Below are 26,213 nucleotides of genomic sequence, written 5' to 3'. Positions count from 1 at the left end.
CCTGTGTTAACTACAGACCTTATTTCAGGCATTAACCAAAAACCCATAAACATTTTTTTTAATCAGTAGGATAGAACCGGAAGTTCAGAACCACCTGCATGGTTGTGACGTAAACAAAATGAATCTGGAAGATTTTAAATGCGTATTTGTGCTTAAAACTCGTTTTGTTTATATATTAGCATATATATGCTCCTCTCAAAGCTTCCAGACATGGACTACAAGCGCGAAAAAGTCAATTTAGCTTTCATAGGCTGTTTAATTGTCTTTTTATGTTTTCTTTCCTCGCATTCTCTCAATCTTGCATTTTATCCCTTGTTCTTTCTTTCCCGTCCTCGTCTGAATTCTCTGCGTCTCTCTCTCTCTCTCTCTCTCTCGCTCTTCTCAGTGCGTTAATTTGCCTGAGAATGCATTAGCTGTAATGAGAGCTGAAGGCCGAGGGAATCCTCCAGGGTTCCATTAATCATGGCCCCTCAGACAGCCAACCTTGATTACAAGTGGCAAGAAATTCATTAGAGCCGCGCCTCTGACAACTTTTATCTCCGCCACTAGCTCTGACTCATTAGGCAGCCAAATTAAGGCTATGATGGCACTGATGAAATTCATCGCTTGTTTATCCTGTGTGATTTGATGCATCTGCCCATACATCAGCAGCGTGGGCGTCCACCAGACACTCCCCAGGATTCAGGCCTCGGCTTCCCGTCCCTCCTCTTCCAAGACTCGGCCGCTTCCGCCGAGGAACGGGAATAGCCAGTACCGTGCGCTTCCTAACGATCCGTTAATGAAACAAATGCTCGGATATCAATTAAGCAATTAATCTGATTGTCATAATGAGAGTGTTCCGCTCTTGACAAGCTGTGCTGGTATTCCCATCACCGCATCCTCGGAACAGCACCTTGTGGAATATCTCTGTAGGCTATTTGGTGAGCGAGTCATATTTTTTTTTTTTTTTTTTTTTTTTTTAGTGGCGGTGCTATAATAATTAAAGCTAGTATAATTGGCATAATGAGAATGCTAATTAGCAGAGTCTCTAAATGAGGGGATATGTAAATGCAACAGCTCATAGGCATTTACCACTAGCGGTTACTGGAGGCTGAAGCAATTAACTTACACACTCGTGTTAGAGCGACATGCTGACAATACAAGTCAAGAAAGTTCAGAGATTCCTCATTAGTTTATGAGATTGTTTTCTGCGTGTGTAATTTATGGGATAGTTTTTCACCCTTTAAGTGAGCTCGTTTCATCAAATAAAAACAGTTCGGTCTAAATGTGAAGACATGAGCTCTGCAACAGGTTTTTCAGAAGGTCAGGGTGCAGTTTTATGGAGGGTGTGGATTCAAGACTCTGTGTGCTTTCGTTCTGTCTATTAGCACTTATGAGAGAAAACAGTTGCTGGTGTGTCTTACATCATGGTACGTTACACTTGGCATCCTGTTGATGTTTCTAGCCATGATGAAGCAGTTTCCAGTTATGGCCACACTGGTTGTCCCTAATTCCTGTAGCTCAAACAGCAGAGCATATGCCAGGATTATGAGATAAATGCGTGTAACAAATGCATAAATGTGATCCTGTCATGTTCACACAGCAGTAGAAGATGGTTGTTGTCAGTCCTGTTTCGCTCCAGAGAACAGCATAAAGAATTGTGATTTTAAAAAGTAAGAATTACTAGATGATCATGTCTTTTGGTTACTAATAATACTTTGCTCAGAAGAAAACAAGAATTGTTGCACCCCTGATGAGAGGACAGCCTGTTGCCATGGTTATCACTGTCAATCATCAACCAGTTTGCAGGTGTGACTCCTGTATTCCGTTCGCACACAGAACAGTGATTAAGATTAAAATTCTGTTATCATTTTTGTGTATGTGGCCTATGACTAGATTTCTACTTTGAAAACCAGAAATATATCAAATGTACTATATGAATGTGCTTTATCATTCATGCTGTTTAGTTTTCATATTATACTCCTGTATATATATTTAACATTACATTTCTGTTGCTCAAACTAGCAACGCCAAGGTCTTGGGTTTGATTCCCAGGAAACACATGAGCTGATAAAATGTTATCTTGAATCAGTGTTAAGTCGCTTTGGATAAACACATCTGCTAAATGCATAAATGTATAGCTTACCTTAATGCAAAGCATTACACTATATGTTGATGTAGTCTATGAACAGACTGTAGTGACTGAATGAGACTCAACCCTGGAACGGAGAGAGAGAGAGAGACCCAGCATGGTCTTTTGCTCTCTCCTGTAATGATTGATGTTGAAGTTCATTACAGTGTGTTGGATATGACCAGTGTAATAGAGCTCCATCACTCTCATCTGAGACAGCACGGCCACCCAAAGAGAGACAAATGAGTCCCGTGCTCATTAACAAAAAACCTCTCTCTCTTTCTCTCTCTCTATCTCACACACACACACACACACACTCTCTCTTTCTCTCTCTCTCTTTAGATTACCTGCACTGGTCATCATAGATTCTAATGATTGTTTTGGGTCAATGTCAGTCTTTCTCAATTATGTTTGTAAAAGTGTGCTTCCATATTCAATGTCTCTTTCAAATTCCTCTCTAATTATACAAGTAGGCCCTACTTTTCAGGGAATAAGTGAACGGTGAGACTTTTAAGTCGCAGTTATGGAACAAATAAGCTAAGTTCAGACATGCACATTAGCTGCATTGAATACATTTTTATTACAAGTATATTGAAGCATGAAGGTTGTCATGCAAACTGTGAATCTTAAGTATTTTCCTCATGTGGCTATATAGTCCCATTTAACATTATAATTAATGTTTCACAGGCTAAACGGTTAATGTTTCGTGTCAAAGTCATCCAAATTGAATATCTGCATATGTTTATGTTGAATGAAAATATAGACTGCAGATAATGCATGTTTTTTTTTAAGAAGGCCAAAAGAAATGATTCAGACCAAAAATGCTCATTTAAAGAGAAGAGATGTGGAAGGCTCAAGCTTCACAATGCTTACACTATCTACAAAATAAAATAAATCTATGTTCAGTTTTAACCAGAAGGATAATAATTGTATCCCAAGGTGTCTTGACGCTGATGACAGATGTGCTCTGTTACCTGTTTAAAATGCATCCACTAAAGTAAATCTGCTGGATGTAAAGAAGGGCTAAGACACATTTAAAGGATCCACAACTATTTCTAAGAAAAGAAAATAGAGATCTAAGTTGTGACCTGCGCATTAATACGATAAATACCCTGGAAAGAGATATTGCAAAATGAACATTTCCTGATATTATTTATTTTGTCTTAATATATAAAGGTTCAACAATGGACATATGTATGTATGTATGTGTATATATATATATATATATGTGTGTGTGTGTGTGTGTGTGTGTGTGTGTGTGTGTGTGTGTGTGTGTGTGTTAGCATTATTTTTATAAATATATCAGTTGTATATAATAATTCAATTTTGTATGCTTATTATTTCCTTATATGTTTACTAAACTATGGTCATTATAATTAATTATTATTAAATGGACTTTGTAGTTAAATTACATTTATTTTAAGGACGAGTAAATAAATAAATAAACAAATAAAAGTTATCAAATAGTTGCCAATAAATAATTGCCAGTAGACACTTCAGGATAATGTTTGGTATAAAATATATAAGAGTGAGTCAATGACTTGACCAGTAATTAATTAATTCGTTCGCAAAGAAGACAAAAACTAAAACAGCATTTAAGAAGAACCAACATGCAACTCTGAACAGTTTTTTGCAACCATATTGCAAATTTATTGTGACGTCGATGGGAATATATCACTCTGTCATTGTGTTCTTGAGCTTATTTATTTCCATCACCGGCTTTTTTTTCACAAAGAACTTGGTGGAGATTCCGCCTCTAAGGGACAGAAATGCTTTAAGAGCACATGCAAAAATGGTCGAAACAACGAGAACTTCCCGTTAAAAATCATACGGGAAAATAAGACAACAAATGACAACATGCAAAAACTCACTGGACAGCAACTTATAAATACTTATTAAAAAAGAAAATGTCTCTTTACAGTCTGGTATAGTGCACATTTGTGTCGCATGGACACATTTAATATTTACAAATGTACCAAATAATAAATTAAAAATAAAGACATTTTAGAGGAGAGAAGGAAAAGAACAAACCTGAACGTAATGTCGATATTGAACAGATATAAAAGTCGATAACACCTTAAAATAACTGTTAAATGCTTAACAGGTCATGTGTTAGCCTACGTTTAAATATCATAAACTTTGATTCATATAGGCTATTCAGAATTGAATGGAGGCTATATATAGCCTAAACCCATTAAGCATTTAACAGGACATGTATTTTTAATTGATGAAAGTCGACAAAGTGTTACCTAAAAGTCACTGAATATCCTTCTAGATACAAGAATTGTCTCCTTTTAGGTGTGCTTCATGCATCTGTAGTGTGTGACCCCTGACCTGTGGGAACGTGGGTCATGTAAATGTTCGTTTGGTGAGTTCAGGGTCATTTTCATTGAGGAGTTCATGGCCTGCTGCCCGGTTCGATCTGTTGATGTTGACTCCGCACCGTGAACCTGTTGACATGCACGGGAATGGGCACCACGATTTTGGGGTTCCTGACGGGCTCCCCGGATCTGTTGTTGACGTTCCCGGCTTTGATGCGTTTCCATTTGGCCCTGCGGTTCTGGAACCAGATTTTGACCTGGACCTCGCTGAGTTTGAGCGCGTGCGCGATCTGAGAGCGCTCGGTGAGGGACAGATACTTCTTGCAGTGAAACTCCTTCTCGAGTTCCAGCAGCTGTTCGCTAGTGAAAGCAGTCCTCCTCCTCCGGCTCTTTCCCGCCGAGCTGCCCGGCGGTAACGCGTCCTGTGAGCCGCCTTTGAGTTTACTTTTCTGGGACGCTGAAGCGCAGGTGTTCCCGTCGGAGAAGCTTTCGTTCTCGCTGTCGGCTGAACTGTCCTCCCTGTCACTGCACGCGGCCTCCGCTGATTTTAGGTCCAGTTTCTCATCATCTGAACTATAGAGTTTGGTCTCGCCTGAAAAGAATGAAAATGAAGACATTAATCATTACAAATATTCCACACAAATTTGTGCAGTTCAAAAGACAAAAGTGGGATTTATGTGAAACATTTCGACCCTCTAAAATCGAAGTTTAACTAATAGTTAGGCTACATTGTGAAAAGTCCTTTTTGACATCCTCGAAATAATTGGGCTATATCAAAAAAAGAGAGAGAGAGAGAGAGAGAAAGAAATAGAAATAATAAATAATAAATAAATAATAATTCGTCAAATTCTCTAACAAGATTAAAAAATAAGTGCACTAGAACATTAACTAGGCTATTTATTGTTTGATTTCAGCTTGATTCTATAGACATTATTCCATAAATATCCTAAAAAAAAACGTAATTTAATCTTACAATTCTAAAACTGACTTTTACATTTATAACTGTAAAGCGTCAACCTGCGAGTTCATTGCATGTTTTCGATGACGAATGTTTTCAAATGTGGTGTTTAAACTCGAAAGCTCTAGTAGAAATGACAATAGGCTTTTGTAGCATGTTTGATGGGGAAAATATATATTTTATAATAGTTATGAAATAATAAAACACTGTGCTGAAACTACAGAATAATTGCTTTTGTTTATAGCCTATCGTTTGCTTTGTGATTCAATCTGCTCTTTAAAATATCTAATACTGCAGGAATTATTTAGAAATATCACAAAATATTATTCTTAAAACCCAAATAGTTTTTTTTAGCATTGTTTCGAAACTCTCCAGTGACAGGAGTGAAGGCCTGTGCCACCTGAATAAAAGTCAAATGACAATAGAAGTTTTCAAGCTCTGATGTGTTCATTTGTCTTTCGATAATTCAATGAACTCCATAAGAACAATAACAGATGATAAAATGCACTGTTATTCCAACACACAAAACGACTATTTTAAACAACGTTGGTGAATTTTCATTCAAAGGCCATTGCCTTTTTTCAAAGTGGCATGACATTTGTTACTGAATGTAGGCTACAACCATCTTAAAGTTCACACATAAGGTTTTTAAGGAGTTCCACATATTATGAACTTTATGTTCACCAAAAGCGCATCATTCTTATCAAAAACTACTTATATAATATATATATAATCGTTTTACATTTACATTAAAAGTTATTTTACTTTGCATATTGGTTTATGTATGGGTTTATATCTAACTCAACAGTTGCAGTTTCCTAAAAAAACTAGAGAATAAGTTTGTTGTGGAACTTTCGGAGTCAGCCCGTAAAACCCTTTGGGTTCTAAACAGAACGTTTATTTTGAATAAGTGCAGTTCGAACCTATTGCGCTCGTAATTAAACCACTTGTCAAAGTGAGAATTCGTGTCTGGTGCTCACCTGCAACCGCCTGAAAAGTTTCCGTGAAATTGAGGAGTTCAGAGCCCTTGAGTTCGTCATGCGGGCTCTCCTGCCGGTTCATCCCCGTCCCGTCCGCGCCTAACCGGGGTCCCGGCATCTCCTGCGGGGGATAGAAACTATCTGGAGGGTCCGAGAAACTGGGCAGGGTGGTGGTGAGCGCCACCATGGAGGGCATTCCCGGTCCCAGCCCCGCGCAAAAAGTGTTGGTCAGGCGCCCCGCGAACGATGCCAACGGTGCCAAGGGAGGGATGCCCGACGGTAATGACGAATGAGACAGGGCTTGTGGAATCATAAGCGGTCGGTACGGCATAAACATCGGGTAGCCCGTGTAGAGCAGGTGGCCCGGCCGGGGCTGTGGAGTGCCAATCAAAGAATCAATGGAAAACGCCGTGCCTGGACCGCTCGGTCTCTGCATGGTGAACTGCGCGCGGGCTGCTCGTATAAATCCCGTGCACTTGCCTTCTGAGACAAATCACCCGAATGTGGTCCACGGTTATCCTGATGGTGCTGTAGGGTCCTCGCCGTCCAACTGACTGAGACCTGATGCGTTTTTTTGTCTGGAGCTCTCAGTGTCTCAGCCTCTGTTTGTCACATACTGAGACATAAACACACACGCACAGCCCTCTCTCTCACCCTCTCTCGCGCGCTCTCTCTCTCTCTTTCTCTCGGTTATCATCAATACAAGAGGATAGAAAGGGGAGTTGCCCTGGAGACTCATCCATCTTCCTCAAATTACGCTTCATTTCCTTATTCAGTCCCTGACTTTTTAGGCCGCCTAGAGAGAAGGGGGGTAGTTTCCCAGTGGGTCAAGTCCCCTCCTCTGGAAAGCGACTGCGCTGACCACACCAACCCAATCAACTATTATTAATTTTGATTGATGATAAGTAATTACTTTGTATTCAAGGGAAGATATATAACAACGGTTCTTTTGTTGATTCTTTCAGAGGCCGATGGCATCGAGTCGTGAGGGCGGAGAGGCAGATGTTTGGCCCTCTTGTGAGAGAGACTCTTTTCTATTCTGTTGGGAGAAAGAGTGAATCTGGCCGACAATTATCCCCAAGAGAGAAATTTCACTGATGAAATGACGTTTGAAGAGATCTGTGTGAACTCCTGATAAAATTGGGAGGAAATTACAAAATATGGCTATAAATATCTATATCTGTTTATAGATGGGTTTTCTAGATGATAAAAATAAGAAATGTCTACATTTAGTTGAACAAACATATCGAGTTTTTGGAAAATCAATTTTATATAGACTAGCTAGGCTATTAGTTTAACCTTTCAAAAAAAAGTGTATATACAACTTTATACATTTTTGTCAAAATAACTTTTTTTATATAGCCTACATATGATTTTTTAAAGTCACGAATAGGGTGCGAATTTTGGGAGGGCCTGATCCTCCTAATTACATTTTGAACCTCCCTAAAGTGGTCAAAACAAACGGGGGTGGGGGGGTTCTGGGATGTGAAATGTAAAGTATCCTATACATTTGTGTGGAAATGTGAACTGTATACATTTCAAACGCGTTTTCAAATAACGTTTCAGTCACTACAGAAGTTCAGCAGCAGCGCGAAAAACGCTATTGCGTTTGCCTGAGGGGGTAACCATAGCAACAGAAGGCAGCGCGAGCGCTTTCCGTTGTGACCCAGGCGGAACTTCGACAAAACAAGTAGGCCAACTGTCATTTTGTATCACTTTGTTCAATATTTTGTATGTATATTGAAAGTATATAACAAAAAAAGTTTTGTTTAGATGGCTTGCACCATGTTTGGGATGTAGGGAGGCAAAAAGACCGATTAAATCCGTAGACGTTGTCAACAGATTACATATAACGTTAGTAAATTACTGAAAGAGATTCCCTGAAAGTCACCGAATAATTCATGAATATCAATAAGTTTTTTCATTGGACCTCAACAAAACTTGTCTTTTTATTTAAAAATGTATTTTTGAAATTTACATTGACCCCCTGGGGGTTCAAGTAAGTTAGTCCTATCGTAATTCAGCCTTTTAAAGAGACATTTTTATTTTTTCAAGCTCTGGATCGTATCAAAATGACTGCAGTTCATAAATCGAAAACGTGTTTATCATAACAGATGTTCAAGTCATTGTAGGAAATCAATTTTAATGTATTTTTAAAGATCCACACAAAAAAGAGCTTCAGATATTTAGAGGAAAGATCTTTGGTTGAAAATTACAGATAATTTGACAAGATGTTAAGTAACGTTACACAGAAAATTAAGAAGGGCCAGACTTTAAGAGAAAAAGTAACCAATTCTTTCCGTTAATGGTTGAGAATCTAATTTCGATTTTAGAAGAAAAATAATAAAAGAAAAAACAAAGAAAAGGAGTCTAAAATTGTACCCTCTGAGCGGTTTCTCTTTCCCCGCTAAGCATTAATTTAATCGGAGATCATTTTACCGTTTAAATGCCAATTCACTTCTGATGATGATTAGGCGCTATTGAGTCCTGCGGGGCGCGAGCTCTCCAACTGGCCGTCTGATTGCGCGAGGACATAAACACATCACCTCCGACTCTGATTAGCGATGGAGGACCCACAGATGCTAATTATTCTTATAATTGCAAATGACTCCATTCAGGAGCAGTGCTCTTTGATCTATTGAAACCAGACAGCGTTCTCTCTCCCTCTCTCCCTCTCTCTCTCTCACGCTACTGAATGGGATACAATCAGAGGCCCCCTCCTCCTGGTCATCTTATATGAGACTTTTATCAAAGATCTGCTCGCAGACAATTGCGAATAACCTTTGTTCTTCGCTATATGTTACTACTAGACATGAAGACAGAAATCACAAACCAAAGCTTTATCTTTGACGCGCAATTAATAGCTTTGTATCCGAATAGTGCAGCGTTATAGGGAAAAACATTTTTTATTGCTAAAATATGCTGTGATTGCAGTGATCTGTGTGTGAGGATAATACAGGAATATTAGGACACCAGATCAGAATATGCATAAAGTTGACATTTGAATAATAAAATGTCAAAGGTGCACTTCACCAGCATCCAACCTGATAATAATAATAATAAGTATCATTATTAATAAATATGTTAATACAATTCAACCACAATTATTATTATTCATAATTTGTTGTGGTAAATCCTTTTACTTATATGTCCATTGCATAGTATTGCAGTTTTTTAAGATGACAGGATCATTAAACACTTGAGGCCCTTACATTGTCCCCCATTATTCTGCGCTCCGCCTTTACTTCTGGTTACCATTCAACTGCATGCTTCTTCATGACATAATCATAGTCACATAATATGTCCACATATCTCTGAGTGGCTAGAGGATGTCGCTCCTTTTCTTAGAGTTGATAATAGCTTGTAACAAAAATGGACGTGATGCATACTTGTGGAGCTTAACAGTTTGAAAATAATGTAATCAGTAGCTTTCATATTAATCCATATAAATCTCATGATCTAAATAGTCTTCTACGTCTAAATCAGCATTCACTGACAGAGACAAACCCCTTTTGCAACGGATACCTTCTTGTCCAACCATGACCTTACGAATGTTGAATATGAATGTCAAATCACTGAATTGTAATGTTTCAGCAAGCTTTTCTTTTGTCCTCTGTTAATATAAATTATGGCGTGAAAAAGGATAATGAGAAAATGTAAGGAAAACCTCAGTGTAGATAAGCAAATCAGTCAAACCAAGCACTTTAAAATTGACAATTTGATAAAATACAATAGAACAATCGAACATTGCCTTCGTGAAGAATGCTTTTTATCTTTTTATATAATTTAAATCAGTGTTTGAACATATTTACTGAAAAATACTTAAATGCATTTGTAGCTAGCCCACTAATCAGTATTATTTGAATGTAGTGCATACATTGATACATTAGTAAATTAGCTCAAATTAATTTGTTACATTAGTAAAAAATACATTTTAAACATTTCATTTTACAAGAAAATGAAAACGTTAAAGCATTCAGAATGTTACTTTTAAATATTTTCCATTTTCCAATTTTGCATGAAATCCTATGAGTGATTTGATTGAGAACTTTCAAATTCAGATTCCACTTGAGCTCCATGGCGCCCCAGTGTGGTGGTTAATGTAATATGTGTTGCACTGGATAGGCTTTATGAACTTTATATACAGACCTTATGCATCCTCCTCCTCCTCCTGTTTTATTTTTTGTAAACATCATTTTATCCTCTTTCCAAATGCATTATGATAGATTTCAGTAATAATAAAACACATTTTACAATGAAAGTCTCACTCACAGATTGGCATTATAAGCATCACCACCATTTATTGATTCCCTATAAAACTGCCACCTGATTATATCATCTTTGGTAAAGACAGGACAGTTTTCCAACACAAATCAAATCAGAATCACACAGAATAAAGCAAAACTCTGCATGCTTATAGTTTATGTAGGGTCAGGTTTGTGGTCTTTGTCAGTGCATATAGTCTCTGAATGCCAGCATTAGGTAATTTTTAAGAAAGGTTGGTAGACCCAGTTTAGGGACCACGTTGTGCAAGCGACCTTGTAGAAATGTTCGGAGTCTGTGACGAGCCAGATGCTGTAGAGATCGAGGAGTCTGCATCAGTGCAAACAGAGATTCGTAGAATTCCCGGTGTTTCTGTGCAAAAACAATATACTTAATATATATTATGTGGTATTGTGAGAAGAATATTTTGAGTTTTTTTAATGATTTTTATTTTAATAAAAATAGCTTTTTAGCATTTACTCAAATATTTATCACATTATATATAAAAAAAGTCAAAAGGTTGACATTTTCTTACCTGAAACACCTCAGGAGGTACAGATTCTACCCAGGCTTCTGTGATTTTGAGGCGGTCGTATGCGTTGAAGAGCACCTCTATTGTTCTTGGAGATGTGCAGCAATATTTCAACACCTGAGCAGATATATTACAAAATAAAGCCATCATATTACAAGAAAACACAAACAAACTGGGAAATGAAACTATATCAAATAAGAATCTAGTCTTTTTTATTCTTGTTTATAGTGGTTTTATATTTAAAAAATAAAATATATTTTTAAATATATGAATTAAATATTTTAAAATGTATTCTAATGCAAAGCTGTTTTTTAGCATCATTACTCCAGTCTTCAGTGTCACATGATATTTCAGAAACCATTCTAATATACTGAATTGCTGCAGAGGATTCTCTGATGAATGGAAAGTTCAAAAGAGCAGCATGTGTTTGTAACAGAAATCTTTTGTAACATTTTGTCTCTATTGCCACTTTTAATCAATTTAATGCATCCTTATTGGTAAATAAAAATATCATTAAAGTGAAATCAAGTAGGAAACAAATCTAGTTAATCTCTGAAAACAGATCCAAATTCAATGTTCTTCAGCAACCGATTATGCTGTGAATCAGATCTTATTTTGCTAATAATAACTAAAATGATAAAGAACCGCTATCCACAGTTGAGGGAAGCTGGTCATAGCTGAGCAGCTTTTTGTCAGTTTCCACCTGGTGCAACAGCCCCACCTGTGTTGTGGAGGTCAAAGGTGGAAAGTTGTATTTTTGGGAGAACATTACATGGAATAATTAACTACTTGGGCTGATGAACAGATTGGGCCTCCCTCTGGGGGATTGTGGGGAATTTCTGCAATTACTGCTAATTAATCTCCTATTAACATTTGCCTCGTTAAGACTCAGGCAATTTATTTGGCACAAGTGGGACTCGTTGGATGCGTGGTATCAAGTGTTTTTAACTGTGCGCTTTTGAAAGACAGAACTGAATCCATCTGAAAGTAATTATTTCTGTATTTGTGACAAACAAAGAATCATATGCTGCTTGCGGTGAACTTTAATGATGGTTTTGAGTTCATTTATTTCTATATATTAGTTCAATAGGATAAATATCTGTGCTAAAGAAAACTGTAATTTACAGATTACAGAAGGATGCCTTCTTGAAATGTGGGTTCGTTCCTTACAAATGGCAGAAAGGTTAGTATGCAGTTCAATTTGTTCTTAAAAGATATATTTCAAGCAAAAAAAAAAAAAAAAATCATAATTTACCCACTCTCATGTCATTCCATGACTTTCTTTCTTTTGTGGAACATAAAAGTAGATATTTTGGAAGTCAATCTAGGGTGCAAACAACATTGATTCATTGTATAGACTATTATTTAAAAAATATTTGTATACATTTATTTATACATTTCAAATATATTATTTTGTGTTCCACAGAATGAAATAAGTAATACATGGTTTGGAAATGATATGAAAGTGAGTAAATGATGACCATTTTAATTTCTGGGTGAACTTTAATGTTTTTGCTGTTATCAGCTGTGTTCATACACAAATCTATTTCATTATTTAAAATGTCTGTACACTGACATCTACTTTACCAGTCATCACTGGACTCTTTCTCTAGGTTTCATGCTGCATTCCATTCATTTCGACAAATGGGAATTTACTTCCAACTTGGAAAAAAAACTTCAAACATGGAGTATGATATCACAAAAATATGGCGGCACCCAGTGAGGTAATGGTTGCACTTTATTTTACAGTACGTGTACTTACATGTATTTATAGTGTACTTACAGTGTATTTATCTAAGAAAGTTCTGGTAATACAAGGTAACTACATGGGGTAGGGTTAGGTTTAGGGGTAGGTTCAGGTTTAGTACCTAGTTATTACATAGTTATTGTAATTACTATAATAAGTACATAGTATGTACATGGGGAACAGGACTGTAAAATAAAGTGCTACCGAGGTAATAATAAATGTACTTAAATGTACTTTTTGAATCATACATAATTTAAAATTCCTACTTTATATGATAGTAAAAGTTTTAGTTTTTACGTTTTTTTTTTTTAATTATTATTATTTTTTACCAAAACAGCAAAATTAATACTAAACCTGCAAAACATATTCTAGCAATGCACAGCATAACCATAATTAGCAATTTACAGGCAACTTATTTGTTGACAATTAATCAAATGCAAATTAAGAGTTGCTGCTTTGTTTTGATTTGTTTTGTTTGTCAGGACACTTTATTGTCAGTACTGTATTTTGAAAGATCAGAATTTAAACAGAATTTTAAAATAATTTGGAACCAGTCCTGAACAGTCCTGATTAGATAATTAAACAAATAGTCAAAATAAGAATAAAACAAAGAACATTAAAGATAAAAATATAGAGAAATATATGAGAAATATAAAAATGAGTGACACGTTAGAATAGGGACCACTAACTAGTAGCAAGCCTATTATTACCAGACTGGCTGTTTATTAGTACTTATAAAGCACAAATTCTGCATGACCATATTCTACATCCCTAATTGTAATTTAATAATTACTGTACTAACTATTAATATGCAGCAAATTAGGAGTTTATTGAGGCAAAAGTCATTATTTTTATTATTGTTATTGGCGAGAATTGGACCTTAAAAAAAGTGCGACAAAACATTTCAGTATATCCAGCAAGAATGTGACTATTAGATAAGGATTTTATTCCTAGTAAGACTGGTTCAGAATTTTTAAGGAACATTAGAAATTTCTTGACTAGGTTTAAGAATATAATGAGACTTAGAATGGAAAGCGCTCTCGTCCAATCCTGACCTTGGGCAGAGCTCCAGGCCACACCCTGATGGATCCATAATTGAGAAGAGCCTGTACAATCCTCTCGGGCTCATGGTCAGTCTTGTAGGCCACCACCTTCAGGATGTTATGCATCGGTGCGTCGCCACCATAATCCATTTCATTGACCAAGGCTTTATACTTCAGCAGCAGATCCACCATGTCAGGGCTGGCATTCTTACACGCCATGTGCAGTGGAGTCTGCTTGTCCACATCACTGATATGTATGTCTGCCCCAGCAGATACCAGCATGTGGCAAACACGGCTGTAGCGCTCCAGAGATCTGCAGTCCTGCGGCTGGGAGCAGGCGGCATTCAGTGCTGTGTTTCCCTCGTCGTTTTGTAGGTTAAGTGCAGCTCCGTGTCGTAAGTAGAGATCCATGTGATCAGGAAGGCCATGGCGGGCCGCCACATGAAGGGGTGTGTCGTTATCATCCAAGCTCTGACCGCTGATCAAAGCACCGAATGCTAGTAGATGTTTGGCACACCTGGAAAACATGTCAAGAACTTCAGCCTGGCTCTATAACATTCTGCATAAGCAATATACATTTTGTAGGATATTACTTACTCAACAAAGTCAAGTACACTACTGATCAAAAGTCTGGTATAATTGTTTTTTTGTTTTTTTTTAAATAATTTTTTAGCGTTTATGCTCACAAAGGCTGCATCCATGATGCAAAGCTGAATTTTCAGCATCATTACTCCAGTCTTTAGTGTCATATAATTCTTCAGAAATCATTCTTATATACTGATAGCAGTATACTTATATACTGAAGCACTCAAGAAACATTTCTTATTTTTTTCAGTTGAAAACCGTTGTGCTGTTTCATTTGTTTTTTTTTTTTTGTTTTTTTTTTTTTTACAGAAAACAATAATACACTGTATTTGAAAAGTTTGGGGTACGATGGGGTGAGATTGGGTAAAAGATGGGGTAAAAAACTAAACAAAAACAGTCAAAGTTTTGATATGAAATGAACTTTCTATTTATCAAAGAATCCTGAAAAAATGGATTCTGTTTTTTCACAAAAATATTATGCAGCACAACTGTTTTCAGTTTTTATTCATTGCATATTTTACTGATTTCTGAGACTGGAGTAATGATGCTGAAAATTCAGCTTTACATCACCGGAAACTTTTTTTATTGTGAAATATATATTCAAATAGAAATCTGCTATTTAAAACTGTAATAATATTTCACAATATAACTGTTTTTGATCAAATAAATGCAGCCTTTTTGAGCACAAGAGCCTTTTTTTTAAAAACATGAATTCCAAACTTTTGTTCAGTAGCGTACCTTCATTTCAAGTGTCAATCTGACAGTCATTTGAAATCACAGAATTCACCACAGGATTTCCTGTAATTACTGTAAACTGAACAAGCACTTACTCAAGTGAATCGAGTTCAGTGCACACGTGCAGGGGCATCTGGCCGTCTTCATTGGTTGCGTTGGGATTGGCTCCGTGCTGCAGCAACAGCTTGACACACTCGGGCTGGCACTCCTCACAGGCCTCATGCAGGGCAGTGGTGCCCCCAGGTGCCAGGTCCACTCGAGCGCCCCGCATCAGGAGATGCCTGAGACATTCGATGAATCCCCGGCCAGCGGTGATGTGCAGTGGCGTGGTCAGCTCTTGTTCATACGTCAATGACCACAGTCCTGAAAAAAGAAGACTTATGAGATTATCTGAAGATTCAGATATTCAATACTATAGTTGGTCTGAAGCTTTATTTCATTTTCAATCAGGAAATCATGAACAGGCCTGGACAGCTTTAATATTTTCGCTAAGTTTATGTGGATGGCATTCAATGAGCAGAAGAAATATGCAGTTTAATGTATCCTTTTATTTATTAACATTTTTCTAAATGAAATATATTTTTTAAGCCATATCCAAACCTTATGTGGTTGTTTTTCATCATTCAGGATGCAGTGTGACTATAATTTCAAAGTCAAAGTGCAGTAGCATTTGTCTCCTATGCAGTTATCATTTTTGTGGTCAGTATCAGTAAGTTTCATTGGAACAAACATAAACACAAACTCATAAAAAGACCCCAAGACAACCTCAAAGACACAGTCGGGGAGGGTGCAATAAGAAGAGAGCAATTTATGTGTAACCGAAACACATAGGGGAACAAATAACTATGACAGCAGGTGAGTCTGACGTGGAAATACTGGAAATGAGGATGTACTAGTGTGACAAAGTTTGAGTGCTTGTGTACATGCATGGGAATGTATACATTGATGTAATTAACTAAATGTGCATGACAAGAAAGATCCTTGAGAACGGAAATTAATCACATTTCAAATTGTTAACCAATTTTAATCTTGCCATTTTGTACTATATTCTGTGCTAGTTCTTAATTTTAGTCAGGTTTGAGATTTCACCCCAGTTTAATATTCTTATTTTCATACGAATAAGATGCCTTATCATTCTATCTACTTCAGAAGTTTGAAACATAGTAAAAAAAAAAAATTTAAACACTCTTCATCATTCCAGGGAATTACATTTTTCCTCAGAACTTGAAACTGAACAAAAGTCTTTGCACTGACACAAAGCAATAAATATTTAATGATGTTTGCATTGTCTAATTTATGATTGACAGCCACTCACTGGTTAAACAACATAACAATCCAGAAACACACATTTGGCATCACAATTTTTAATAACCTGCTCAGGAAGTCTAAAATATGCTAAACTGCATTCAAAATTACAAGTGAGACGTTACTAAGTCTTAACGATTGGTTAAAAATGGCCTAAACCTGGGGTCAAAAAATGACATTGAAACAGTTTTAAACCGCATGAAAGGTCTAGATTTAAAGTTTTAGAAGTTCTGTTGTTTTATTTTGAATTATTTTTTTAAAGCTTTGCATCACAGGAATACATTAGTATGCATAGAAAGAATTTTAATAATATTTCACAATATTACTGTTTTTACTGTATTTTTGATCAAATGAATACAGCTGTGGTGAGCATAAGAATCTATCTATATATCTATATATCTATCTATCTATCTATCTATCTATCTATCTATCTATCTATCTATCTATCTATCTATCTATCTATCTATCTATCTATCTATCTATCTATCTATCTATCTATCTATCTATCTATCTATCTATCTGCCTGCCTGTCTGTCTGTCTGTCTGTCTGTCTATATATCTGTCTGCCTGTCTGTCTGTCTGTCTGTCTGTCTATCTGTCTGTCTATATATCTTTCTGTCTGTCTATCTGTCTGTCTGTCTATCTGTCCGTCTATCTATCTGTCTGTCTATATATTTGTCTGTCTGTCTTTCTATCTGTCTGTCTATATATCTTTCTGTCTGTCTATCTGTCCATCTGTCTATCTGTCTGTCTATATATCTGTCTGTCTGTCTATCTGTCTGTCTATATATCTAAGGTCAAACCTAGGGTCAAAATTACATTAAATCAGTTTTAAACAGTGTGAAAGGCCTCTTTTTTTTTGTAATTTCATAGCTTTTTTTGAGTGTATAGTTATACAGTTTTGTTATTTTAATACATAAAGTTACTAATTGAAAATTAGAACATTTTCCTTTCCAACAAGTATAAGTGTCACATTTTTAAACATTTCTGTTGTTTATTTTTATTTATTGTAATTAACAGAAATGTTTTATAGTAAAAAAAATAATATAATACAAAGGAAAATAATTAAAAGAAATAAGTAATAATTTTTATATAATACATCCCTATAAAGCCACACATGCCGTTTTAGTTAATGCAACAAAAATGATTAATGTAGTTACAACACAACTACTGTACATTACATAAAATAATTAAGCAAACTTTATTTTTATGTATTTTAATGAATTAAACACAATGAAATTTAGTCATAAAACAGCAATTCTTTTGCTTTAGCTCATTTTAATTAAGTAAACTGAACAAGCAGCATCTATTTTGTAGCAAGAAATCTTAACATAATTTCACATTATTTCTGTCCCTGTAACATACTTAGCCCTCTGTAGTTGAACCTGAAGTTCCTCCACTCCTCTATGTTGCTGGTGTCATATATGACATCTAAGAGATAAGCATATTCTGGGTCATCAACGATACTAATAACAGTGAGGTCATCTCCGACCAGAAGTGCATTCCAGAACTGGAGGATAAGTCCTGATGCCTGAGCCGTCGCGATTACATCGCTGCGATATTTCTTTTGTTTGCGAAACTTAATCTTCGGCCCCATGTGTGAGGTAAAGTGAGGAGCAGGTGCAAATCCAACCTCTTCTTTGATTGCCTGGGTTAGTCTAAAGACTGGGCACAATGTTGTAGATGATTGCCCTGAATATATTTGCTTAGTTTGTTGCCTGTTTTTAGATATAGTGGCTATTTTAAGGCTGCCTGGCATGACCTTTAGAAACGTCCAGAAATCTGATGCTGTCTGGCCAACTAGATCTGAGAGGCTAGATCAGTTCAAGTAATCACGACAGTCGAAATGGATTTCTAGGAGACAAATGCACAGTCAAACTCAACTCAAACAACTTGAGTTCTTACCGCTCACTTTTCCATTAGCTCTCCAGCGCATGGCTCCTCCTTGAGGCTGTATGACTAGGTCTGAAGGAAAGCCTTTTGCGAAGATTTCTTTCACGGCTTGTACATTTCCAGTGTACAGGGCATTTTGGACAACAGGGTCCTGGTACACCATTGGAGGGTTTCCCATGGTCTGCCTCGAAGACGTCCCCCTGTCCCAGGCTTCTTTCCTCAGCAGGTAGCCACTGAGAACTGGGGCAGCCAGTCTCATCTGGTGCCTTTCCTGCTCTAAAGAGCACAGAGAGCTTGGTTTATACATGATACTCCTTCTAGACATAAAACTGATTGTGCCTTCACACTAGCTTCTTAGAAGTCTTTTGGTCGAGTCACTAAAAGGCCTGAGATCTTTTAAATGGCCTTCTGCTTCAGCTCTCTGGGCTTGTTTTGATAGCTGAGTAGGAACTTGGCCACGTGCAAACGGGAATATTTTTACAGAGTCACATGGGTGGGATATAACAGCTACAGTGACTTGCTGTTTGTATCAAAACAGGTCAGCTCTGCAGAAAACCTTCCTAGTATTTAATAACAGCATTTATGGATACTTTTCAGATTGATATACTGTATTAGGTGCTTCATATACTCATAATTACATTATGTATTCATGAATTATGACGTCAGTGACGTTAAAAATATTTGGATTAATTTGATTTTTTGCAATGCATTTAAACCTATCTGTCAGAGTTATTTCAGAAATATTAAGAATTTAATAATTGTCACTGTTTTCATTGGACTATCAAATCAGCGTTAGAATCTATTTATCCTTTATACCTTCAAAGCATTTTAAATAATTTTCAAAACTTTGTAGCTTTTCTGGTTAATGTTTCCTTATTTTTTATGAGTTAAATTATTTTTAATTTCACTTAATTTCTACATTCAAATTCAAATTGCAATTCTCCATCTTGTTTGCTACCTCAGTTCAATTCAAAATCAGGAACTTTAAATTTGAATTTAAAATGCATTCCAGACTCTCGTCTGTTTATCTTTGCATGTTTCCTCAACATAAAAAAGTATCATAATGCAATAATTACGAATATAATTCTTAAATGACGATCTCTTTTTTTTTTCCAGAAATTTCAAGATTTTGGTTTCTTCTAAAGACACTTACTCGCAATGTCTTATCCATATGATAATGACCCTGCCAATAGAATATAAATGACATTTATTCCATTTTGCAATGCAGTAATAGCTGTCACATTGACTGAAGGCATCAAAAAGTTGCGACTTTGCGAACACACATTACAGGCGAGGCAGAGAATGGGAAGATTGTTTTGCTGCTGGAGTACATCCTTTTAAATGATACACATAATGAGTTTATAATATGCATCTGGGCTACCTCCTCACTACTTTGATGTCTTCCAAATGGCCCGGGTATCATCAGCAAAACATGTAGGCACTTTCCCGCCCCATTGCCTCCCAAATGTATTTTAAATATCATTCCTTGTAACGCAATTATTTAAAACGTTGAACTAAACACTTACTAATGGGGAAAAAAGACAGTGACTTCCATGAATTCATTTCTCAAATGGTGGACATTCAATTTTTGTGGAGGCAGGGACTTTCTCAAGCAAGAAAAAGAAAGAAGTGCATTGAATCAGCACTCCCTCGACTCGTTCGTCTTACTCCCTGCGGACAACACACACGCAACACGCATATACATATGCACGTTCGCAGACACACACTCGTTTGTCTTGCTCCCCGTGGATAGAAGATGTCTGTCATTTTGTCCTGCCGTGAGCTTAACAGTGAGGCCATCTGTAGGGTTAGGATGGTCCGCTTGCTGCTGAGGACCGGACTTCCAGAACAGGCTAATGATGGTAACCTTCATCAGTGCAATTAGACAATTAGTTCCTGCTGATTATCTCCCACTTAATACTGCCATCACCACTGCGCCTCATGTTAAAATCATAAGAATACATTGCTGAAACATCTACTTGGCGTGCAACACTAGACGGTACTAATGAATTTAAAGGAACAAAGAGCAGACCAAGAATTAGAAATGCAAGCTAATTGGTTGAAACTAATTGACAACAATGAATATTTTTCGAGGAATAACCAACATGATTATGAGCTGTTTGAATGCTGTCTAAATAGTGCTGCGAGCTTTGAATGCGAAAATCCAGAATGGTGGGATGAGAAGAAAACTACTCTGATGAAGCAAACACAGATCGGAGAACATCAAGAAGCCTTTAAGAGTATTAGTTTGTGGTTTGTTCAGAACAGTAAACATCCACTGGTCTTCATGCAGGAGTATCTGGCCACTTACCTACAGCAGATGATGTTGCAGACAATCATGATGATCCTGTTTTGAGGAACCTGGATGAACTTTTGCTGAATTCCAAGGAAGTCCTGAATCTTTCGGTGGAGAAGGTGGTCCTAGTGCTGCAAATACAGTTAGTCCTTCTCACTCATAAATGACCATGAACTGTTTCTTAAAGAATAACCTAGTGGTTCCTCACTGTTTAAGACTCATGTCAACATGAAACAATGGGGATAGCTAATACTCATGACTCAAAGACACAAGTTGATAAGATTTACTACCAGGGCTGCATTTGTGTGTTTAAAAATTCAGTAAAAACAGCAATATTGTGAAATATTATTGCACATTAAAATAACTAATTTCTATTCTAATATATTATAAAATGTAATTTATTTCTGTGATGGAAAAGCTGAATTACTCCAGTCACATTATCCCTTGGAAATCATTCTAATATGCTTCTATTTTTATTTTATTTTTTTATGGAAACTGATACTTTTTCAACATTGTTTGAATGAGAAAGTTCAAAAGAACAGTGTTTATTTAACATTTTTTAAATAGAAATCTTTACTAACATTCTAATTCCACTTATGATCATTTTAATGCATCCTTGCTTAAAAGTATCAATTTGTTTAAAAAAAGTTACTGACCCCAAACTTTTGAACAGTAGTGAATTAGGGTGGCAATATGAGCAAATATTGGTCTTGTTTAGTGAGAATATATACGAAAATATCTTTAAAATAACTTACAAAGTCATTATTCTGAATTGTTGTAGCCTATATCATCCTAGAAGAAGGTGCTGTAGGCTGATATACAAGTTGTAATAAGATTGCTCTATCAATACTACAGCAACTTTAATGTGGTACCAGACTGCATCTTCTTTTGCTATCCTCAAGATTGGGCTGTGTTCAGTTGCGAAACATTAACTTTGGGGGATTAATTGAATTTCCAAGGCTAAGACTCATCAATATGCCTCAGTAGAGAATATTATATAAAATTAATTTATGCAGCGAGTTTGCCAAAATCGTGAGTCAACGTTGGCGCCGCCGTCAAAAGTTAGCTGGCATTATGAGACGTAATTCTTCACGAGACTGGCGTTTATGATAGCCGCATTGTCCCGTTGCTCAAAAAAAGCTGGCAATTCAGTTTTATAGCTGGTTGGTCCTAACGTTTTGAGTAGATTATTGAAATTTAGTAATGAGGTGAAATTTGTAATGAGGTTAGGCCGACGCGCTTGCATTCTCTTTCTGCAAAATTGCTTTCTGTCGTTCTTTCGAGCGCCCGGAACCCGCAATGCACAGTGTATGTTGCTCTGTTGATTGTGTACGATCGGGCACCCTCTTCATTATGGCAATTGAGAGGTTCATATTTCAACCTAATAGCTCTCGATAACTTTAACAATTGATCACAACCTCATTTTATTGCGAGCCGAGTTAATACACGCTTCCCTGCCAAGTAGAACATTTTCTAATGATGTACTTGTGCACCAAAACAATGCGGGGCCCAGTGCCTGCATTAGTTACTAATGTCCCCATCCGTAATGTGCTTATACCACCCAAAATAGAGAGAGGGAGAGGGAGAGGGAAAGAGAAAAAGAGAGATTGTGTGTGCAGAAGTGAAATGAGCGCATGGGGATCTATGAGGAAACCACAAGATCAAGGGGAACATGGTGATGATGACGATAACGCTTAAGACATTGTCATTAATGACACCATCACCCTCGCTGTAATATGTCCATAGACATGCCATCATTAGCATATATAAGATCATCAGTAAGGCTTATGGTAGGAGCCAGAGCCAGAGAGGGAGGGCTGGGAATACGAAATACCATGTCGGGGCCCAGTGTTCCTCAGACTTCCCTGATTAATGAAGGACAAAGCATGATTTGTTTTCACCAAAGCTTCCCTGTGAAATACTTCATTGGTCAGCTACTAGACTGTAAAATGGACAAGTTATTATTTCAGCATTTTAAATATGAAAGTAAAATTGTATTTAAAGCTACTTATTCAAACGCATGTATCTCACGCAAGGTGTGCAAAACCCGAGCTTTGTGTCTTTAACTATAAATATCATTTCATGTCCATAAATAAGCTTCATAGACACAGGGCGTCATGTTGGAAAATCCAATTACTCCACAAAAATTGAAAATTTGTCCGCATTTATGTAAAAGTTATTAATTACAATTTGCTAGACACCTTAGGCATGTGTGATTGGTTTTGAACAGTAGCTTGCATATTTCCTATATATTTGGTTAATAATAAACAAGTATAATAAAAAATTATAAAAAACAACCAAAAAGCCATAAATTTTAATATATATATATATATATATATATACACACACAAATGTACATTATAATAAATTATATAATAATGCTGTATGAATGTATGGACATATCATATTTTTGATACATACAGATAAAACCAGAATGGCTTGAAATGTAATTTGAGATCTTTTCTCTACATATAATTTAGCTGTTACACACACGCGCACACACACACACACACACACACACACACACATATATATACTTTTTTTCTGTTAAGGATATATATTTTTGTTTCTAAGAATCACATATGTTTCTAAAAAGCATTTAATTTGCAGTCAACATGATTAGTTTTTTGTTTGAAACACAAAGACATCTAATTGTTTGCTTTTGTATTTGTGCTGTATAGGTTGTTTATTCATGAGATTCAACATATTTGTATTAATTTGCTCATACAAATAGTTCACCCAGTGTGGAAAACATACTCACATGGTATATGAAAGTATTGCTCTATTCCATCCTAATCTGAGACTAATTCACTCACTACCTCCTGAAAAAGTTATGAGATTCTGTGAATATTACTGACGTATTCGTGCTCCAATCTCAATAGTATTACAATGTCTCCACCTAGTGGCAAAAACACATTATAGAGTGATTTCTGCACATCACTTGGTGTAAATGCAGGGTCACAGACCCAGAGGGCCCTGATCTGCATGATATTAAACACTGCAAACTGCATGCTATAAACTTAGTAGATCAAAAATGCAGCTTTAGTCAGAAATTCAGACTTTCCTTGGTCACTAAATCACATTTAAACCAAGCATACCCTCATTACACACTTGAAATCAGGAATCTTAAACTAAAATTTATGTAAACTCAGACTCCATGTATACATTATATATTACGTATTCACTGAATTCAGTAACTCCATGGTGACAGCACTGGTGGACATTTTTAAAAATGTTCATATTTTACTAACAAAACTCAAAATGGCGATTCCATGCTTGTGGACATATACCATAGAAGTACAATGGTATTCATTGTACATATGGTATAGTCAATCAATCACATTCTCCTCTTTGTGGTGTTTTTCTGTACTGGTTTTCTAATTCAGGATAATGAACAGTTGCACTGAATTTTTATGTGTGCATTTATTAACACTGAAGAGTGATTGCAAACATGGCCAATTTTATGCAGGACTTTTTAAACTGAAATGCTCCTCCGGCTCTTGGACCGCTCACAGGTGATCACTTGGAGCTGGTGTATTTGGTGACGGCCTTGGTGCCCTCTGACACGGCGTGTTTGGCGAGTTCTCCAGGCAGCAGCAGCCGGACTGCGGTCTGCACCTCTCTGCTCGTGATGGTCGACCGCTTGTTATAGTGAGCGAGCCGTGAGGCCTCTGTAGCGATGCGCTCGAACACATCGTTAACAAATGAGTTCATGATGCTCATCGCCCTGCTGGAGATACCAGTGTCGGGATGAACCTATGGAGGAACGTATAGACACGCATACATAATGATTAAAGTCACATATTCAGTATGTTTTAAATGGTCATATAAAGTATTCAACATTTGAAGTGGATAAAAAAAAAAAAAAAAAAAAAAAACCCCACACCACACACACACACTCAAGCGATTCTTACGTCATGACCGTCACAAATGGGGATTCTGATAGGCTCGCGTTTTTTACATTCTATGCTCGTGCGTTGCATGAGCAAAATGTTGAAATTAAGCCGCGGTTTAGGTCTTTTGGCTAGATTTTATTAGTAAAGCTGGGTCTCTGTTGACAATGACAAACACTTGGACTGATCAGGCAGAATGATTCTTTCAGACCGGTTCCTTGAATCAGTTCGATCGATACATTGAAAAGATCCGACTCAAAAAAATGATTCACGAATCGAACGCAGTCGCATCACACGCGGCGTCAAACGCATTTCATCCACTTGAAATTCACACTCGGAATCAGTTTTGTAATTGTTCTTTGATCATCTTTTTTATTTATGAAAACTTTCTCACCTGCTTCAAAACTTTGTAGATATACACTGCATAAGTTTCCCTCCTCTTTGCTTTCCGTTTAGACGGTTTTTTGTCCCCAGGTACTTTACCTTTCTTCTTTGCTCCTTCATTGGACATACTGGATTATTATTTTTATTTTTTTTACTATTAATAACACCGAGCTATGTTTTGTTCTCTCAATGACGTGTTTGCCGCTTGGCAGGTTTTCAGCAGGCCTTCATCAGCCATTTATGACGTGTACGGAAGTTTCCACTAATTGGAAAGCATCTGGACTCAATCTGGCGTGGCGAACTGAAGTCAGATCAGCCTTCAGGATATCCAGCAAGTGTCATTGCTTAATTTGTAAAGTTATTTATTTATTAACTATAGGACAAGAAATACGCAGATAACATTTTGTTAGCTATTTTTCCTCTTGTTTATGGTTTATTAGAGATCCCCTACTACAGAGGCTACTGTCAAAATCGCATAATTAATTCGCTTGACTTATGAACTTACATTTCCAATTTGATTAATTAAATCAACTGATTTTTGACTAATTAAATTCTTAGATGGCGAATTTTATACACTGTTACAAAACATGAAGATTTATTTGTAATTTTCAAGACCGATACTAATGAATTAAACATGAAACCTAGTGACATAATGTTTTTAAATTGTTACAATGCTGTTAAATTTATTAATTCATATTTTATGGTGTTTTGCATTTTATTTCAAAGAAACAGCTAGTCCACAGCATAGTTTGATATCAAGTGTTGTTTAGTTGCATTGCAAAGCTATTCATAAACAAGGCCATACTCTTGTTTTGGTGATTTCAGCAGGTCTCTCTGTCAGTAATATAGAGATAGATGAAATCTGTGTATCAGATCATAAGCCAGTATTGTTTAACACTGTACTCAATACTTCAAAGGTTAATGTTAATTCTTGTGGTTGTTCAATCCGGTCTGTTAATTCTGCTACATCTAAACATTTCGAAGATGCATTTTTTAGTGATGCTTGCCTTACTTTGTCTTCATTTTCAGAGATGTCTATTGATGATCAACTTAATTATTTTAACACTCTGTTTGGTAATGTTTTGGATGTAGTTGCTCCATTTAAAACTAAGAAACCTAAGTTAAGGTTGCGACCTTGGCTTAACAAGGATACTTGTGCCTCAAGACA

The 26,213-nt window shown here is 36.5% G+C and overlaps 3 protein-coding genes across 4 annotated transcripts; all 3 read right to left on the bottom strand.

Moving 5' to 3' along the window:
* Positions 1 to 3,731: 3,731 nt before the first annotated feature.
* On the bottom strand, positions 3,732 to 7,101 carry LOC132115768 (homeobox protein GBX-1-like). The gene is made up of 2 exons (XM_059524181.1): positions 6,370 to 7,101; positions 3,732 to 5,023 (listed from the first exon to the last, which is right to left on the bottom strand). The coding sequence occupies exons 1-2, from the start codon at positions 6,803 to 6,805 to the stop codon at positions 4,509 to 4,511; spliced, it is 951 nt and encodes a 316-aa protein (XP_059380164.1). The 5' UTR covers positions 6,806 to 7,101; the 3' UTR covers positions 3,732 to 4,508.
* A 3,547-nt stretch (positions 7,102 to 10,648) lies between these two features.
* Positions 10,649 to 18,915, bottom strand: LOC132115767 (ankyrin repeat and SOCS box protein 10-like). 2 transcript variants are annotated; one of them, XM_059524180.1, is made up of 5 exons: positions 18,485 to 18,915; positions 15,370 to 15,637; positions 13,967 to 14,471; positions 11,168 to 11,281; positions 10,649 to 11,004 (listed from the first exon to the last, which is right to left on the bottom strand). In XM_059524180.1, the coding sequence occupies exons 1-5, from the start codon at positions 18,795 to 18,797 to the stop codon at positions 10,819 to 10,821; spliced, it is 1,386 nt and encodes a 461-aa protein (XP_059380163.1). In that variant the 5' UTR covers positions 18,798 to 18,915; the 3' UTR covers positions 10,649 to 10,818. The 2 variants fall into 2 exon arrangements, with proteins under 2 accessions (XP_059380163.1, XP_059380162.1); XM_059524179.1 differs by lacking the exon at positions 18,485 to 18,915 and adding an exon at positions 17,945 to 18,289.
* A 5,261-nt stretch (positions 18,916 to 24,176) lies between these two features.
* On the bottom strand, positions 24,177 to 25,360 carry zgc:92591 (uncharacterized protein LOC436997 homolog). Its single transcript, XM_059525043.1, has 2 exons — positions 25,056 to 25,360; positions 24,177 to 24,524 (listed from the first exon to the last, which is right to left on the bottom strand). Exons 1-2 carry the CDS (start codon positions 25,170 to 25,172, stop codon positions 24,288 to 24,290), a joined length of 354 nt encoding a protein of 117 aa, XP_059381026.1. The 5' UTR covers positions 25,173 to 25,360; the 3' UTR covers positions 24,177 to 24,287.
* Positions 25,361 to 26,213: the final 853 nt, after the last annotated feature.

The sequence above is a fragment of the Carassius carassius genome, chromosome 35, assembly GCF_963082965.1.
Source record: "Carassius carassius chromosome 35, fCarCar2.1, whole genome shotgun sequence".
Classification (NCBI taxonomy): Eukaryota; Metazoa; Chordata; class Actinopteri; order Cypriniformes; family Cyprinidae; genus Carassius; species Carassius carassius.
The sequence above is the reverse complement of the archived record's forward strand: the minus strand, read 5'-3'. Positions and strand labels throughout refer to the sequence as shown.

Excerpts from the sequence above, each read along its gene's own strand:
- LOC132115768 (XM_059524181.1), bottom strand. The coding sequence starts at position 6,805 with ATGCAGAGACCGAGCGGTCCAGGCACGGCGTTTTCCATTGATTCTTTG. Across the intron at positions 5,024-6,369 it reads AACTTTTCAGGCGGTTGCAG|GCGAGACCAAACTCTATAGT; the intron begins GTGAGCACCAGA and ends CATTCTTTTCAG.
- zgc:92591 (XM_059525043.1), bottom strand. The coding sequence starts at position 25,172 with ATGTCCAATGAAGGAGCAAAGAAGAAAGGTAAAGTACCTGGGGACAAA. Across the intron at positions 24,525-25,055 it reads TCTACAAAGTTTTGAAGCAG|GTTCATCCCGACACTGGTAT; the intron begins GTGAGAAAGTTT and ends GTTCCTCCATAG.
- LOC132115767 (XM_059524180.1), bottom strand. The coding sequence starts at position 18,797 with ATGTCTAGAAGGAGTATCATGTATAAACCAAGCTCTCTGTGCTCTTTA. Across the intron at positions 11,282-13,966 it reads GGCCTGGAGCTCTGCCCAAG|GTGTTGAAATATTGCTGCAC; the intron begins GTCAGGATTGGA and ends ATATCTGCTCAG. Across the intron at positions 11,005-11,167 it reads TACCTCCTGAGGTGTTTCAG|AAACACCGGGAATTCTACGA; the intron begins GTAAGAAAATGT and ends GTTTTTGCACAG.